At 41.2% G+C, this 14,877-nt stretch overlaps 1 protein-coding gene across 5 annotated transcripts; it reads left to right on the top strand.

Annotated features, from left to right (window-relative positions):
* The first annotated feature begins 3,303 nt into the window (after positions 1 to 3,303).
* LOC121909377 (neurabin-1-like) lies at positions 3,304 to 14,603 on the top strand. 5 transcript variants are annotated; one of them, XM_042429903.1, is made up of 19 exons: positions 3,304 to 4,127; positions 4,308 to 4,362; positions 4,586 to 6,462; positions 7,043 to 7,175; positions 7,864 to 7,984; positions 8,072 to 8,176; positions 8,909 to 8,999; positions 9,097 to 9,243; positions 9,371 to 9,424; positions 9,971 to 10,071; positions 10,283 to 10,411; positions 10,600 to 10,696; positions 10,787 to 10,856; positions 11,106 to 11,242; positions 11,337 to 11,575; positions 11,789 to 11,854; positions 12,294 to 12,498; positions 13,040 to 13,228; positions 13,912 to 14,603. In XM_042429903.1, the coding sequence occupies exons 3-19, from the start codon at positions 4,603 to 4,605 to the stop codon at positions 14,158 to 14,160; spliced, it is 3,993 nt and encodes a 1,330-aa protein (XP_042285837.1). In that variant the 5' UTR covers positions 3,304 to 4,127; positions 4,308 to 4,362; positions 4,586 to 4,602; the 3' UTR covers positions 14,161 to 14,603. The 5 variants fall into 5 exon arrangements, with proteins under 5 accessions (XP_042285837.1, XP_042285836.1, XP_042285835.1 ...); XM_042429902.1 differs by having other exon boundaries at positions 4,305 to 4,362; XM_042429901.1 differs by having other exon boundaries at positions 4,305 to 4,448.
* The last annotated feature ends 274 nt before the right edge of the window (positions 14,604 to 14,877 follow it).

Below are 14,877 nucleotides of genomic sequence, written 5' to 3'. Positions count from 1 at the left end.
GTTGCATCTGTGTGTGTGTGTGTGTGGATGTTTACGCTTGCCTTAATGCATCTGTTAGACAGCACTTCAATACGCATGACTGTAATACTGGGGGGTGATTGAGCAAGTTTTTACCATATTGTTAAATTAAAAGAGTGTGTGTGTCAGTGCCAGCTGTCTCTGAAAAGGGTAACGTTCTATTTTTAAGATGTTCTTCCTGAAAAAAAAAAGAAAAGAAAGCTGAATTACAACAGCATGAAAAAGAACACAAGTGCGGAGACAACAATGAAGTGGTAAAGTGAATCAATCGGAATCCAGACGGTGCCTTGAAGAATTACTAATTTATTTATTTATGTATTCGTTGAAGCTAGAAGGTTTGCAGAAATAACTGACTTGGTTCCCAATCACAACATATTTACGTAACAATATCTATGTGCAAATTTCTTTCCAAAGCACATTGCAGCATGATGAATGCATGATGTTTTTATGATGTTTGGCCCCAGTGAAAATTGAATCCATAACTCTATCAGTATTAGTGGCAAGCTCTGCCGCATATTCATCTACACCAGATAACATCCTTATAAATGATGTTGTTAAAATAATAAATGTGCAGTACACACATCTAGACACAAAGTGGCAGCACGATTGTTTATGGATTCACAGAACTCGTGAGCTATAAAAAAAACTGCCATTTAAGGGACATGTCAGGCTCATTCACAGCACCGTAGAAACTCACTATGCAGAGCTGCAGAACTGCTAAACCGTGCTACGCTCATTTAAAATGCTGACGTGCGTGCTCATCCCCGCCATTGGGTGGAGTAGTGTGCGTGCATGAGCGTGTGTGTGTGTCTGCATTTAAATGTTCAGAGGATTGAGAGCAATTCCCTTGTGAAGCTGGGAAACTCTAAATATGGTTGACTGAACAGATAACCATATGGGGCATGAATGTCTGCCAAATGAATGCATGACACACACACACACACACAGAGCTGATATCGTCAGCTGTCTGAGAAAGCATCTGTCCTTTCCCCCTAATTTGACTCTTTGAATTAACAGTTTTAATGCAGTAACAGTTCATTGAAGCAGGATTTGAAGAGCCCAGCAGATACTGAATTTTTTAGGGTGATACCGATCAATATTTGAGAGAGAAAAAAAAAATCACATAATGATATATGACCTGAGTGGAACATTTTATGTCTAAATAATAAACTTGTGCCCTTTTTTGTCATGTAGTGTGAAGGTATTCATTATTTAAAAAAATAAATGAATAGTCACAATAACATGAATGTTTTTCATTTTCAGTATTTGATTGATTAATATATATATTTTTGACATGTTACAACTGTCCCTGTACACTGAGACAGTTGTAACAGTGGAGTGACTGTATTTAAATCAATTTTACAACCTGTGCATATTTCATAAAACCACATAAATACATTGTTCCAGTAGTTGACACAGTGAAGTTTATAATATAGCAAATGGACCACTCCAGTGTAAATGGTTTTTGATTTATCAGGAAAATTGCAAAAAGTGTTACAACTGTCCCTGGTCTTCCCTATATGACCATAGATGATGATATATGACCTGTGTGGAACATTTTATGTCTGAAAAATAAACTTGTGCTCCCTGGTGGACAAACTATGAATTGTCTCTGTTTCTAAATGACCTCAAACATACAGTACTGTATCTTTAGCATTTCTGTGCTGCAATTTCAAGTTGCTTATACACCAATATACACCAATACCAATATAGCTGTGATAAGCTGAAATTGTTGTGCTAATATATTGGTCAGGCACTAATAAAATCAAATAGAAACAGCAAGCAAAATGTGCTGTTCTATCATAAATTTGTGCCGTCCAGTTTTGTAGAGAAGCCACTTGTTAGCTCTCATTAAAAGATGTGGCTTTGCAAAAGGTGATAAAAAGTTCATTCATGCACCTCCCACCAACCTTATACCTGCGACATGCACAGATCCAGTTCGAGCCGATGACTGTCTGCAAATAGTACGGCATTGTTGTGAACACTGTCTGCGTGTATGTGAGTGTATAATCGTGCCCAAATCTTTCTGTGAGCCTGAGGAGGGAAGAACACAAACTTCAGTACAAGTCAAGGTGACCTGCTGCTGGTGAGAGAAATGGGAGTTGAGGATTATGTCAGCAGAGACAAATCACTGTATTTCTCATCTTACCACCATCAATTATCACTGGTGAGTTAAATAAAAAGGGATCTCTCGTTATATACCACCTGTATCTCTCAATTACTGCCACTCACTGACTCTTCCACATTTCCACTGCTTCAATTAATCAAGGTTAAATATCTGCCTCTATTCTTCCTCTCCATCTACTCTGCCTCACGCATTTTCTCGCAGGCCACCACTCTAAATTTACTTTGCCACCCACCCTGACATCACTCCCTCATTTTCCATCTCTACTTCGATTCACTTTCCCTCCCTCCCCCTCCCTCTTTTGGTTAGCCTCATTCAGAAGAAGGCTTTTGTGATTGGCCGGTATTTATATCAACTAGGTCCCAGTGCCACCTGGGACAATGGTCTCCAGTCAGATCCAGGTCACAGTGAGCAGAACCATTCTTCAGCTCTGCACAGATCAGTCCAGTCCAGCTTGGTCCAATCCAGTCCATCTGCCACGCGAGCCAGCTTCACAGACAGACTTACTGCACCGACTCACCCACTGGCATCACACATACACACACACAGGTAGACACAAACACATACATACATCAGCAGGTGCTGCATCACTGCTCTCATTTGGCTCACTCACTCACACAAACACACACATGCACACGCACACACATACACACACACACAGGTAGATAGTGGGATATCTGGCCGACTGCACTAACCTGCATCATGCACACAGGTGAATATTCACACAAAGCTTACCTCTGAGCCCAGGAGAGCCTCTAGCAGGGTGATATCAGTTTTCCCAACAGCCGGCAGTGATGCTGAAAGACAGGTAAAGGTAAGTGAATGTAGCAAATAACCTGCATGTTTGATAGAAATGTAAGATAGCCTACAATACCAATAATATGTATAGTGGAATATATGATGCCAATATATCAATCACTGGCCATTATGTAGAGACACAGTAAAAGCAGTATTTGTTTTAATAGATGTCATTATAGTTAGTTTACACTAAGTACAAATAGTCACTTCACACAATGGCAATACTAGACTGTAACAGGCTGAGGCAATCAGTGAAAAGAGGGAATACTCCTTACAGTGAGTGGTAAATGCATTATAGGGCACATATGTAGCAATTAGCCCTTAATGTAGGGTAACAAGCCCAGTGTTGGAACCCACTCACCGTCAGTGGTTCAGCTACTGGAGTAGTTTACACAGGATTAACGGGGCATAATCCATTTACAGTATTTAGAGACATGAGTCGCCATCTGTCTGTATTTATCACAGTGAGGGAGCCGTCAGCACCGGCCGACTCCACACCGACAACACTTCTACGGTAAGACGAAACTATCGGGAGAAGTGTAGGACGAAACTAAAAAGCTACCTTTGTTAAATGCTGCTTAATGAGTCTGTTCAGTTAACAGTTGGTCGGCACTGGAAGTGACCTAACGTCTGTCACAACCTTTAAACTGCGCGCGCGCCTCAACCAGGTCGATGAGATTTGCTGCCTTCAAATGCCGTCGTAATCTTCTGCTTCTGCTCCGACCACTGCGCATAGTTTCGTGTATTCTACAATACACATTTAATACAAATACTGCAGTTGTTTCATTTTAGACACGAAGAACGGTTTACAGAGAAGACACACTACACCAGGCATCAAACCGAGGTTCAGTTACTTACGCCACCTAACTTAGCAAGTTGAATAAACAAAAAGGAAACGTAAAATTTGCCTAATACTGGCTTTCTGTTGCTCCTTACTCGATATATGTACAATGACAAAACATTAAGAACAAAATAAACTGAGCCACACTGACTCTAATTTCAAATGGGTGGTTAAGAATGAGCATTTTCCATTTTCCGTTTGTTTTCAATCCGTTTAGTTTCTTACAGCACGTGAAAGCAGCAAACAAGTTAATTGTAAATACCTGTGTGGAGTTGGTGTGTAACAAAAACGCTAAGTGTCTACGTTTATGGCGGAGCTGACAATCGCTTATCTTCCAATTGCTCAGTGAGTATTCAGTCTGAAAATTGTGTGTTTTTTATTTCTGGCACTGATAGCTGCAAGTCATGGGTAACCTACTTCATAGTTTGTCTAGGGTGTTATTGCTGTAGTGATGTCCTGGATTGTGTCAGTTTCTCTCAATTAACTTCAATGTTTTATCTTTTTCTCACACCACTCCTCCAGGAGACTTTTGCTATGGTGATGGATAATACATTTTAGAAGACTACTTGAGGACTATGAGGTTTACAGACCAAGACCCTGCCTTTATCACCTGCTGTCACCAACAAATGCAGTAGTAACCTCTTAAAACACCAGCTCTACTTTCCAGTATATCCCTTGCCTTATTGTTACCATTCCACTGTACCAGCAAATCCTATATCTACCTTCTCAACACTTGGCCAGGTGCTTTCATTAGCTGTGATAAGATTCTCCCTCAGTTCCTCAACATTTTTTCCTCACTTTAGAGAGCATACATCCCCAGATGATGCGGACGGACAGCAAAGGCCGGAGTGCCTCTCCTCACAGGATAACCTACAAGTCTGACTTCCATGCTATCAAATGCTCCTTTGACACTGGGACCAGTCTTCAACGAGGGACCAAATCTGTTGCTGCCTCTGCTGTGCATCAAACTAGGCTGCCATCAAGCTTGCCAGATCCCATAATGTCTCACACCAGCAGTGGCACCACAGGCAGCAGAGGGAGGGTCAACAGCACCAGGGGGACCAAGATCAGAGACAACATCTTCCTCCAAATGGACAGCCAGCAGCTGAAACAAGACAGTGGTCCAGTGCTGACTTCTGGCCCCACATCCGTTCTTTCTCCTCAAATTCCTAGCCTGCACCTCCAAACTTCATCTTTCTCTGGACCCAGGCGTTCGGTCATGAGTTCCTCATCTGTTCTGAGCACTGTGGCCAGCATTTCTACCCCTGAATCCTCTCTGCAAGATAAGCTGTCTAGATCAGAGGAGATAACGGATATTGAAAGAGCTGCTCTGGCTCAAAAGTTCTCTGTGACCCGAAGGTTGTTTGAGAACAAGGTGATTGAGGTCGGAGGTGGTGAAGGACAGGTTTCAAAAGGTGTGACTTGCAGAGGAAGCAAGGGGATAGCAGATGAGAACCAGCTGGAAAAGGAGGAAGAGGTAAGCGGAAAAGGGAAGCACACAGAGGAGGATGGCTTAGATGAAGACAAATCCATAAACCAACCCACCATAAATATTTCCTCACCAAAGCCCTCTGCACAGGCCTCAATGACAAGGCACCCTAAATCTCTTGTATTAGATGGCCCCAGTGGAGCATCCAACAAATCTTCCGATATTGATGAACATGGTCAAACCGCAGTATCACGAAGTGAGGGAGCATCACAAACTGAGGAAGAGAAAGCATCTCTCGGCCCCTGCTTGACCCCTGAGGAACCAGTCAGGGCAGAGCTAGTGGACGTGAAGAACGAGTCATCCGAAAGCGATGAGAATGAAGAAGAAAAAGAGCGCAAAGAGGATAAGAACTGGCTTAAGGATGAGGGGGTGAAGCATATGGATAAAAACACAGCAGAAAGTGTGCCGGACCTTGTGGATGATGTTTTTGAAGAAACCAGTATGGAAACAACACCAGGACGTGAAGTGCCTGTTGATCCTCGCATAGTGGAAAACAGAGTGGAGCTAAAAGCAGGAGAAGGTACATCTGTTGTTCCCTCAGAAGAACACCAGAAGGAGTTATCCACCAGGATGCCATGTGAAGGACAGACTAAAGATGACAAGGAAGAAGAAAGAGACAAGTATCAGCAGGTGAATGAACAATGGCAGCGTGAAAGGGAGGAGCAGAACAGACAGTTCATTGCACAGGCTGAGGAGTCAACAGAAGAGGGGGGAAACAGGGAGGATAAGATGGATGAGGTAGTGGAGGAAAGTGCTGGAAAGAGAGAGAGACGTATTGTGCAAGAGGAGGATGTTGACAAAGAGTCGTGCTGTGAGGGGAAAGGTGGAGAAACAGAGTGCAGACAAAGTCAAGAGGGAAAAGAGGCAGGTCCAGCATCTGAACTTCAGGAGGAGTATGCCAGTGTGGTTAAGGGGAAAGATGATGGAAACAGAGATAAAGAGGGTCAAACTGGATCTGTAGATGTGTGTGGGATTGAGAATAAGGCTTTTATGTGCAATCAGGAGGCCCAGTCTCACTCAGATCATCCAACATCACCAAGACCGGACAGGAAAAACTCTCTGCATACAGGAAATCCACTTTTATCCAAATGCGAGGAAATCTCTGCTGGTCTTGACCTGGCTGATCAGGACAATGAAGAGACAGCAGAAACTTCGAACAGAAAGGTCAGGTTCACCTCGTCACCAATCAAGGTAAGGAAATCTTTAAGAGAGATAAATTCTGGATTTGTGCGTGTGTCAGTTCCAGCTGGTGTTTGAATGTGTATAAGAGAAACATTAGCCCGAAGCCATGTTTCTGGTCCATTAGAGGAGGAGAAAAGGCAAGATCCCACATGCATTCAATCTGTCAGCACTCACTTCAGAGCTGCCTTAAAATGACAGCACAGAAAACATTCCTGTGGTATGTATAGTATTAATGTGGCTCAATGCATAACAAAACTATTGTGGCAGTCAGTGTAGAATCAGTGATTGACATGGATTCTGTGAGTGTACATTTATATTTTATTTCAAGCCTATGATTGTGCTTGCACAGTTTGCTCAAGTGTTGCAATGCCCCCTCTGCACTTACTGAATCTCTCCCACTTTCTGACTCTCACACACTCTCACTGACAGATCTGACAAGATAAACAGTATCTTGTTGTGTCAGTAGCTGCAGATGGTTCTCTTTGCACTATGATGAACACATGTACAAGCTATCAATGCATAAAACAGTAGTGAGAGTGTTGACGTAAGCTGAGGCTGTTTTAAATGTATGTTAACTGCTGTCTGTCAGGTGTTCAGCACCTATTCTAATGCAGAGTACGACAGACACAATGAAGATATTGACCCAATGTCCGCCTCCGCTGAGTATGAGCTGGAGAAGAGAGTGGACAGGATGCACGTTTTTCCAGTGGAGATAGAAAAGGGTATGAATCTCCATCAGTCTGGCTTTTTCTGCTTCTTATGTGTGTTTGGTATCTATTTGCATGTCAGATTCAAATGCCTAAAGCCAAAAAGAAAAGAAATTGTGACTGGTGATATCTAGTGGCATACTCCTGAATTTTTTATTCATAGGAAATCTATTGGGTCAGTTATGTCACTGCATCCATTTAGTATTGTTTATAACATTTATTTGTCAGGGAACATGTACAAAGAAAACATTCTTCTCACACAAGGAGAAGAGCTGTATCGTACTAGATTTAGCTACTCGCTCATTTCCATCTGTAGTCCCTGGTCAGATTGACACAAAACATTAATGCAGTTAATACAAATACAAAATACAATAAATACTAAATTAAAACTTGGATCCAGCAAGATAGAAGTCAAGATATTTCATAAAAATACAGATACTGTGTCTGTGTATTGTTGTAAAGACAGAGCCTTAAAATCCAAACCAGACAATTCAATGTCAAAATCTAATACAAGCCTGACACATAATATTTTAAAAAAACAGCATTATCATCATGTTCTCCCCTTCCACTTGTATTAAATTTCTCCTGAGATGTGTTTCCCTCTTTTAATTGCATACTTTTTGTTCCTTTATGGTTCAACTTGGCTTTTGCCTGAATATTGTTGTTAATGTGAAGATGAATTCCGAACGTCTCTTCCTTCTAGAGGACGAGGGTCTGGGCATCAGTATCATAGGAATGGGTGTAGGGGCTGACCAGGGCCTGGAAAAACTGGGAATCTTTGTCAAGACAATCACTGAAGGAGGAGCAACAGAGAAGGATGGAAGGTACACTAGTTTGACACAGACTTGTATTTAATGGGGATTCAGTGTGGTTTCAAGGACATCAGGTTCTGTTCTGTCTTTGTGTGTTAGGATTCAGGTGAATGACCAGATCGTGGAGGTGGATGGGGTGAGTTTGGTTGGAGTGTCCCAGCTGTTTGCAGCCACAGTCCTCAAGAATACATCAGGCCTTGTCAAGTAAGTTATCATGTTTCAGTTCTGTTTGGGTGCAAATAGTTTGTGTTTTTCCTGAAACACTACGAGGACACCACTCTGTCTTTTGTACTGTTCTGTCTTTCCCACTATTCATATATATTGCTACCGAGATGGAGGTGTATATAGTTTTTCCCACAGGTGGTAAAGTGTTAAAGTGCATTTTTTGCCTGGTATTTGGTATTTCAGTTTTTAAAAATCTGTCAAAATGCGTTTTGTTAAAGGCAGACTTATAAAAGCTTGTTGTAGTTATTTAAAGATGGATTAAGAAGAGAGATAAATATAATTTTTCTTCCCCAGATGTTGTTTTTAAAAGGACCAAAACTGTGGATTTGCATGTTTTTGCCTACACATCATGTATATTTTACATTACTGCCGACCATTTTCCAAAACATAACATAATGTTTACAGTGTCTGCCAGCTTTCAGATAGTTATTGCATTGCAAGAAATGACAACATTCACACCCATGACATCCACATGAACTTTTTCTGTGTTGGGAATAGGTGTTCCGACAAATCTTGTGAATGTGATCCTTTCCAGCTACACCTCTGAATTTTTGAGTATCGGCGTATATGTGGGGAGTTTTCAAAACAGTCCATTCTTGCAATTGCATTAGTATGCCATGATAAAATATTGCAACAATCAAATCTGTGCAAATGTGTTATGAGATGTGACGATTGCTCACAGCTTTGAGTGATTTCTTTCCTCTGCTGCAGGTTTTTAATTGGTCGAGAGAAGGAGGGAGTGGAGAGTGAGGTGGCACGGCTAATCAATGAAAGCCTGGAAATGGATAAAACATCTAGAAAGGTGTGTTTTCTAAAACAGGAGCAGAGGTTCAGTCCTGCTAAGAACTCCATACAGTTTCATTACACTACACTACTTTTGTGTGTTCTGAATATGACAGAGAGGAAGGATGAGTGGAGATGAAGACACTGACTGTAGCCTGTCAGAGAGGGGCTCAGTGGCTGAAGAAGAGGAAGAAGATGAAGAGGAGGATGTGTCTACACTTTCCAGTCTGGACAACTACCAGCTCTGCCTCAGATACCAGCAGGTACTTTACATACAGTACACACCAAAACTACTATCAGATATCAGGCCAGTATTAAATTAAATGGGGCACTGCATCAGAAAAAATCTCTACTGTATGTTTGCTTTTCCTTTTCTTTCTGTCTTTACAGCTCCAGTCAAAACTACGAAGCAGAGTAGAACAGCTTCAATGTGCTAGAGAAAAGGTAGGTCACTTAGCTGAGATTGAGATCTCACTCTCACATACACACAAACCAATAACTCTAATGCTCAATTTTACACACTACCTTTGCATCCACATTTGGAACAGTCTGACCCATTTAACTGTGTATGAGATGACTCTGTGTGGAGTTATTAGGACACAGGCCTTGTTCCAACACTTCTCCACGTCAGCCCTGCTCTCTGCGTTTGCCTTGAAGTAATCACCGCTGTGACATAACTGGGTTGGCGAAAGCCTTTCAGTAGAAAATCTGGCTTTGTTCTATCCAACTGTGTTAGATCTGTGAATACTCTGTTTGTTGTATTAAAACTCTTGAAGTAAGAAAATTTAAGGCAATGCTCAGAATAGTTTTTACACTCCAACTCTAAGAATAGTTTTTGACATCTATGACGTAACAACATGAAGGCCTTTTTTTTTTTTTTTTTTTTTTTTTTTTTTTAAGCCCTTTATTCCCCCCTGTGCCTATGACATATCATATGTTGCAGACATGCATACACACAAGACACATTATATTTTGCTCTATGTCTCCCAGTTAAAGGCATGGGAGGAACAGCAGGCATGTTGGGATAGCCTGAAGCTGGAGCTGGAGCAAAGAGTGGAGGACGGAGAGGAGAAAGCTGACAAACTTGAGAAGTACGATACTATAAACTCTACATGCACTGTCTGTATTTACCATTTTTCAGTGGCGTATATCATAGAATTACAATGTGCCATGTAGATACAGGTTTTGCTTAAGGACTAGGTGGGAGTCTAACGCCTGCAAAAGGATAATAATTTTGACAATTACTGTGAAGATGATAATGATGGTGAAGACGGTGTTAATGATCCTCCCTCTATTAATCAGGTATTGGCAGGAGGCCCAAACACTGTGCAGGGTTGTGAGCCAGCGACTGGCGGATGCTCAGAGCCAATCAGAAAGCCTGGAAATCAAATACAGCAAGGCCAAGAGACTGGTCAGAGAATACCAGAGCAGGTATTTATTGATTCCATCTCAAAAATCCAGGTAACTCGGTTAACAGAGTAGAATATTATTCATAAATTACTGAGAGTCTATTTTAAAAGCAGGCAAAGGACTTAAAACTGTGTGACTGTGCAAATGCACCTCTTTTACCCTAAAGATTTGGAATTAAACGTTTCAAATAATGTGCTCTGTTTCTTCAGAGAGGAGGAGAGGGAGAACAGAGAAGCAGATCTGAGGAGAGAAATGGAGGAGAGAGATAAGCAGCACAGAGAGACTGTTGAAAGACTGCAAATCCAGGTGAGACATCACTTCTGTCAATCCTGCTTGGATTTACTTCAGTGAACCTGCCATTTCTTTGTAGTCACTGTTTCCCAATGTTCATGACAGCTAGCACGGCTAGAGAGAAACGAGCCAGAACCTGAAAGAAAGAACCACTCTGTGGATGCTTCAGTCACAGGTAAGCAGCTGCGTTACTGTAAAGGATCCTGTTTTATGTGACTGTGTGTTTCTTTGACTATGTGTTGCTGCAGGCTAGTGAAAAGTGTATGTTTTACATCAAATGACTGAATTTTATGGATCCAGAGCTTTTTGTTTTTTAAATGACATTTAAGTGAGAAAATGTAACTTTTTTCTCAAACTTCTTGAGCAAAAATTATCCTTTTTGACTGAGCAAAATGAATTGCATGTGTGTTTGCTTGTTTCTAAGGTCCAGACTGGTATATTCCAGTTCCTGATACAGGACGTCTAGACTCTAGCGCTCACATAGCAAGAGCTCAGCTGGCCCAGAAATCCAAGCGACACCCGCCCTCACGAGACAAACTCAGAGAGAGCTTTAGAAGACAGGTCAGTGAAAGAGATTTCACTTTGACTCACAATTGTCAGTTTGAGCTGTCTTTGACTGTGTAAACTTACACACACATGTCTTCTGTTGCTACAGGAAGATGAAGTCCAGAAACTACAGGGGAGCCAAACATTGTCTGCTTCCACAGTGTTAGGGATGTTGCATAGGAGCAGCAAAAGTGACCACTCTAGTACCTCCTCTTTCTCAGCCCTCAATCCTCATCCTCCCACCGCCTCCGTCTTTACACCTCCGAACTACATCACTGACACTGTCACTCCTTCGCCATGCAAGTCCTCTGCATCCAGAAAATCCAAAAGGAAATTTCCTGACTTCAGGTGCAGAGTCTCTGGCTCTTCCTTTTGCCTTAGATATGGATATTAAAATATTTGTCACAGCCTTGTTCCTTATGAGCCATAACTCTAAATTTTGATTCATTGTTGGTTTCTTAGCTAAGTGGCTGGTGTAGTGGGGAATGGCCCAACAATTTTGCTGGTGGCACATTTTTATCCTGATGTGTTTCATGACTATAATCTCTGTTTTTCTTCCAGTGGTCTTCGCAAGTCTCTCAGCAAAAGGAGAAGTGAGAAACATAGCAGAAGGTCCATGAACAACAGGTGTGATTAAGTAACACATACACAAAAACAAAGCTTAATGTGTTTCTCTCACTGATCTTGTGAGCATGAATAAGCAATTAACACTGAATTTGTTAGTTGCTTATTTTCCTGATGAACCCAGACTTAAAAAATCACTTTTATTGAAAGGCTGTCTGTCTTTTAATTACATGTCTAACAGCTAATATGTGTGTATATGCATGAATATGTATATATGTGTTGTGGTAAGTCCTTCTCCCCCCACTTTTCTGTCTTGTAATGTTTTCTTTTTTCACTTTATTTTTCTTATTGATTTATTATTTCATGCTTGACGTTTGTAGAGCGATTTATCATTTCTGATTAGTGCTATATCAATAAACTTCATCAATTACCTGAGTTGTTAGCTGGCTGTTTCACTTGCACAATGCCACGCCTCATAATATTCAATCTCATCATTTCCAAGGGGATCTTGTGGTGACCTGGTGGATGAGCCTGCAGGAGTTTCTCCGTCAGGTTCAGTCACCTCCATGCCTTCTTGCTTGCCCTTTCCCTGGTTTGGAGAGCGAGGGAGGGACAAAGAAGAGGAAGGGGAGAGAGGCAGAGAGAGGCTTCGGTCCGTGTCCAGCAGCAGTTTGCCATACCTGACCACCACAGGTAGAAGAGATCAGGTAAGAAAAGTTCACGTACAGTGATCATATGCACACATGGCTGCATGGTGACTAAGCAGGCTTGCATGTAAATGGAGTAACACGGATATAAATCAGGCTTTTAGCCTTTGCTGCACACCATCCTCCTCCTCTGTCTTCTCCTGATCTAGTATTCTGCTCTAGATATCTCATACAAACAGAAATCCTTTTTAAAAGTAACACACATGCATGGTTGAGCATGCAACAGATGTGAAGTACATAGGCAGCAAGGTTTATTTCTGTTGGTTCCAGAGTATTGGCTCTCCAGTGGGCAGCTCCAGCATGGTGGGTCATGTCTCTGATCACTCCCTCTCTGGACACTCTCACAATTTCACCTTTTCCTCCACTGAGGTGAGTCTGTCCTTCCCTTCCTTTTCTTTCCTTTCTTCTGCCTTTTTTTCCCATGGTGCACTCTTTGTCCAATAATTTTTTCCCAAGCCTACTTTCTTCTTTAATTACAGTTTCTTACCATTTCTTTCCTACTTTTCTCTCCACCCTACTACTGTCTCTGGTGTCCTGTTAGACCTTGGATGATGACCCAGTTCCCACTAATAACAACAACCAATGGCAAAGTCGACCCGCCTTGGAGTGGAACAACCAGCAGGTGTGTCTGTGGCTGATCGCCATGAACATGGATCAATACACGGCTGAGTTTGCTGCCAGAGGTGTGGATGGGACGCAGCTGCTCAACATGGACAGTGAGAAACTCAAGGTGAGCAGTTAAAGATGTTGGTGAGGGAAACAAGATGTTTAAAAAAAAAAAAAAAAGTGAGAATCTCAACAAAAAAAAGATGCAATGATACTTTTGATTAATTTTTCACATTGAATTGACAGTACGGGAAAGTTGTTTGGTAATAAGCATTTTTAATGTTTTTTTTGTTGCCATCAAATATCCATAACTTCAAGACCTTTACTAATTATCTGTTTAAAACACTGGGATAAACCCCTTTTGTTTTCTTGTAGGTTTTGCTATTTCTAATGATTAGTAGTCCTAATATTAAACAGTTCATATGATAGTGTCTATTGGTAAATAGAGCCATATTGGTACTGGATTTTTGAGGCCAATACCAATATTGATATTTGATTGTATCAAAAAATCTATTAACAATTTATTGGCTGAACTTTCTTAGCATAAACATGTAACACAAACAAACAATGTTACCTGAAAGCTGGTTATTTTAAGAACTGTGACTGATTCTTGAGCAGCACATTTTACGGTTGAAAAATGAGCTTGTCACTGCTCTCTAAACCACTTTTATTGCCAACCGTGGCTATATTTAATCGAGTGTAATGAAAATGTAAAAATGGACGGTCATTAACCTGAACCATTACAGTATCCATGTATCCTCTGTTTACATGCATCTTCCCTTGTTTCTCTTTCTTCTCTGTTGTCAGGCTCTGGGGGTGTGCAGTCAAAGTGACCGGTCTGCCCTCAAGAAGAAGCTGAAGGAGATAAAGAAAAGAGAGGAGAAAGAACAGAGGTGGAGAGAGAAGAGACTGAAGGAGGAAAAGGATAAGGAGAAGAATGCACTTTTGGACAAGGAGAGTGTAGGAAAGGAGAAAGCGAGGATGGTGATGGAAGAGAAATCCGGAAAGGAGGCCGGACGCAGCGGCAGGACTGTAAGAACTGAGTCACTCCTATAGAAGAAACACAGAAGTGATGTCGGAGTTACTTCACATTTCACACCCACCTCTGTCGTTTGTCTTGTTGCCACCAGCATGATGGTGTGTTTGCAGTCGTACACACACGAAACACACTTGAACGGATTTCAAGTTAGCTAGATATACTGTACACATCCTGTTTGTCACATCTTGAAAATGCTGGTTGGTTTAATTGATAGAAAGATCTTCAGACTAGAACAGAGGTTGACTCCACCACCAAAGTTCACTCTCACAGCAATTATGTATATATATTTGTCTGTATGTTTCAGTTTTAAAGTATGTGATGATTCACTACTGTTTTACAGTGATGTTTTTTTTAATCATAAACCTTAAATTATCCTTAGAATGATTTTGCTGATTTAAGCAATCAGGTATTTGCTGTAAATGCTTTTTTTATGTATTAATAAATAATGCTTTAAACTTTCCCCTGTTGCCTTTAACTCTCATTCAACTTGGCATAAAAATGTTGCAAACAGAACACATGGAGAACATTTAGAAATTTTATTAAAGAAACTCTTTGTTTGCTCTCACTCTTCCTATTTTACAGCCAGTGAATAAAAGGTGAATTCTGCAGAGGCTTTGTAGTGTATTTACAAACTGAGTGCTTGACAAGTGTGGATAAGTTGCAGTTCCTCCATTATGTAAAACCAGAGGCACCATGAGCTTGAAAGATACAAACTGACTGACATTAAAAAAAAT

The sequence above is a fragment of the Thunnus maccoyii genome, chromosome 12, assembly GCF_910596095.1.
Source record: "Thunnus maccoyii chromosome 12, fThuMac1.1, whole genome shotgun sequence".
Lineage (NCBI taxonomy): Eukaryota > Metazoa > Chordata > Actinopteri > Scombriformes > Scombridae > Thunnus > Thunnus maccoyii.
Note: the sequence above shows the minus strand (reverse complement) of the source record. Positions and strands in the feature narration are given on the sequence as shown.

What these genes read in the sequence shown, in the direction of transcription:
- LOC121909377 (XM_042429904.1), top strand. Translation starts at nt 4,603, where the DNA reads ATGATGCGGACGGACAGCAAAGGCCGGAGTGCCTCTCCTCACAGGATA. An exon ending in TCACCTCGTCACCAATCAAG is followed by an intron (nt 6,463 to 7,042) that starts GTAAGGAAATCT and finishes GCTGTCTGTCAG; the next exon opens with GTGTTCAGCACCTATTCTAA. An exon ending in TGTGGATGCTTCAGTCACAG is followed by an intron (nt 10,857 to 11,105) that starts GTAAGCAGCTGC and finishes CTTGTTTCTAAG; the next exon opens with GTCCAGACTGGTATATTCCA.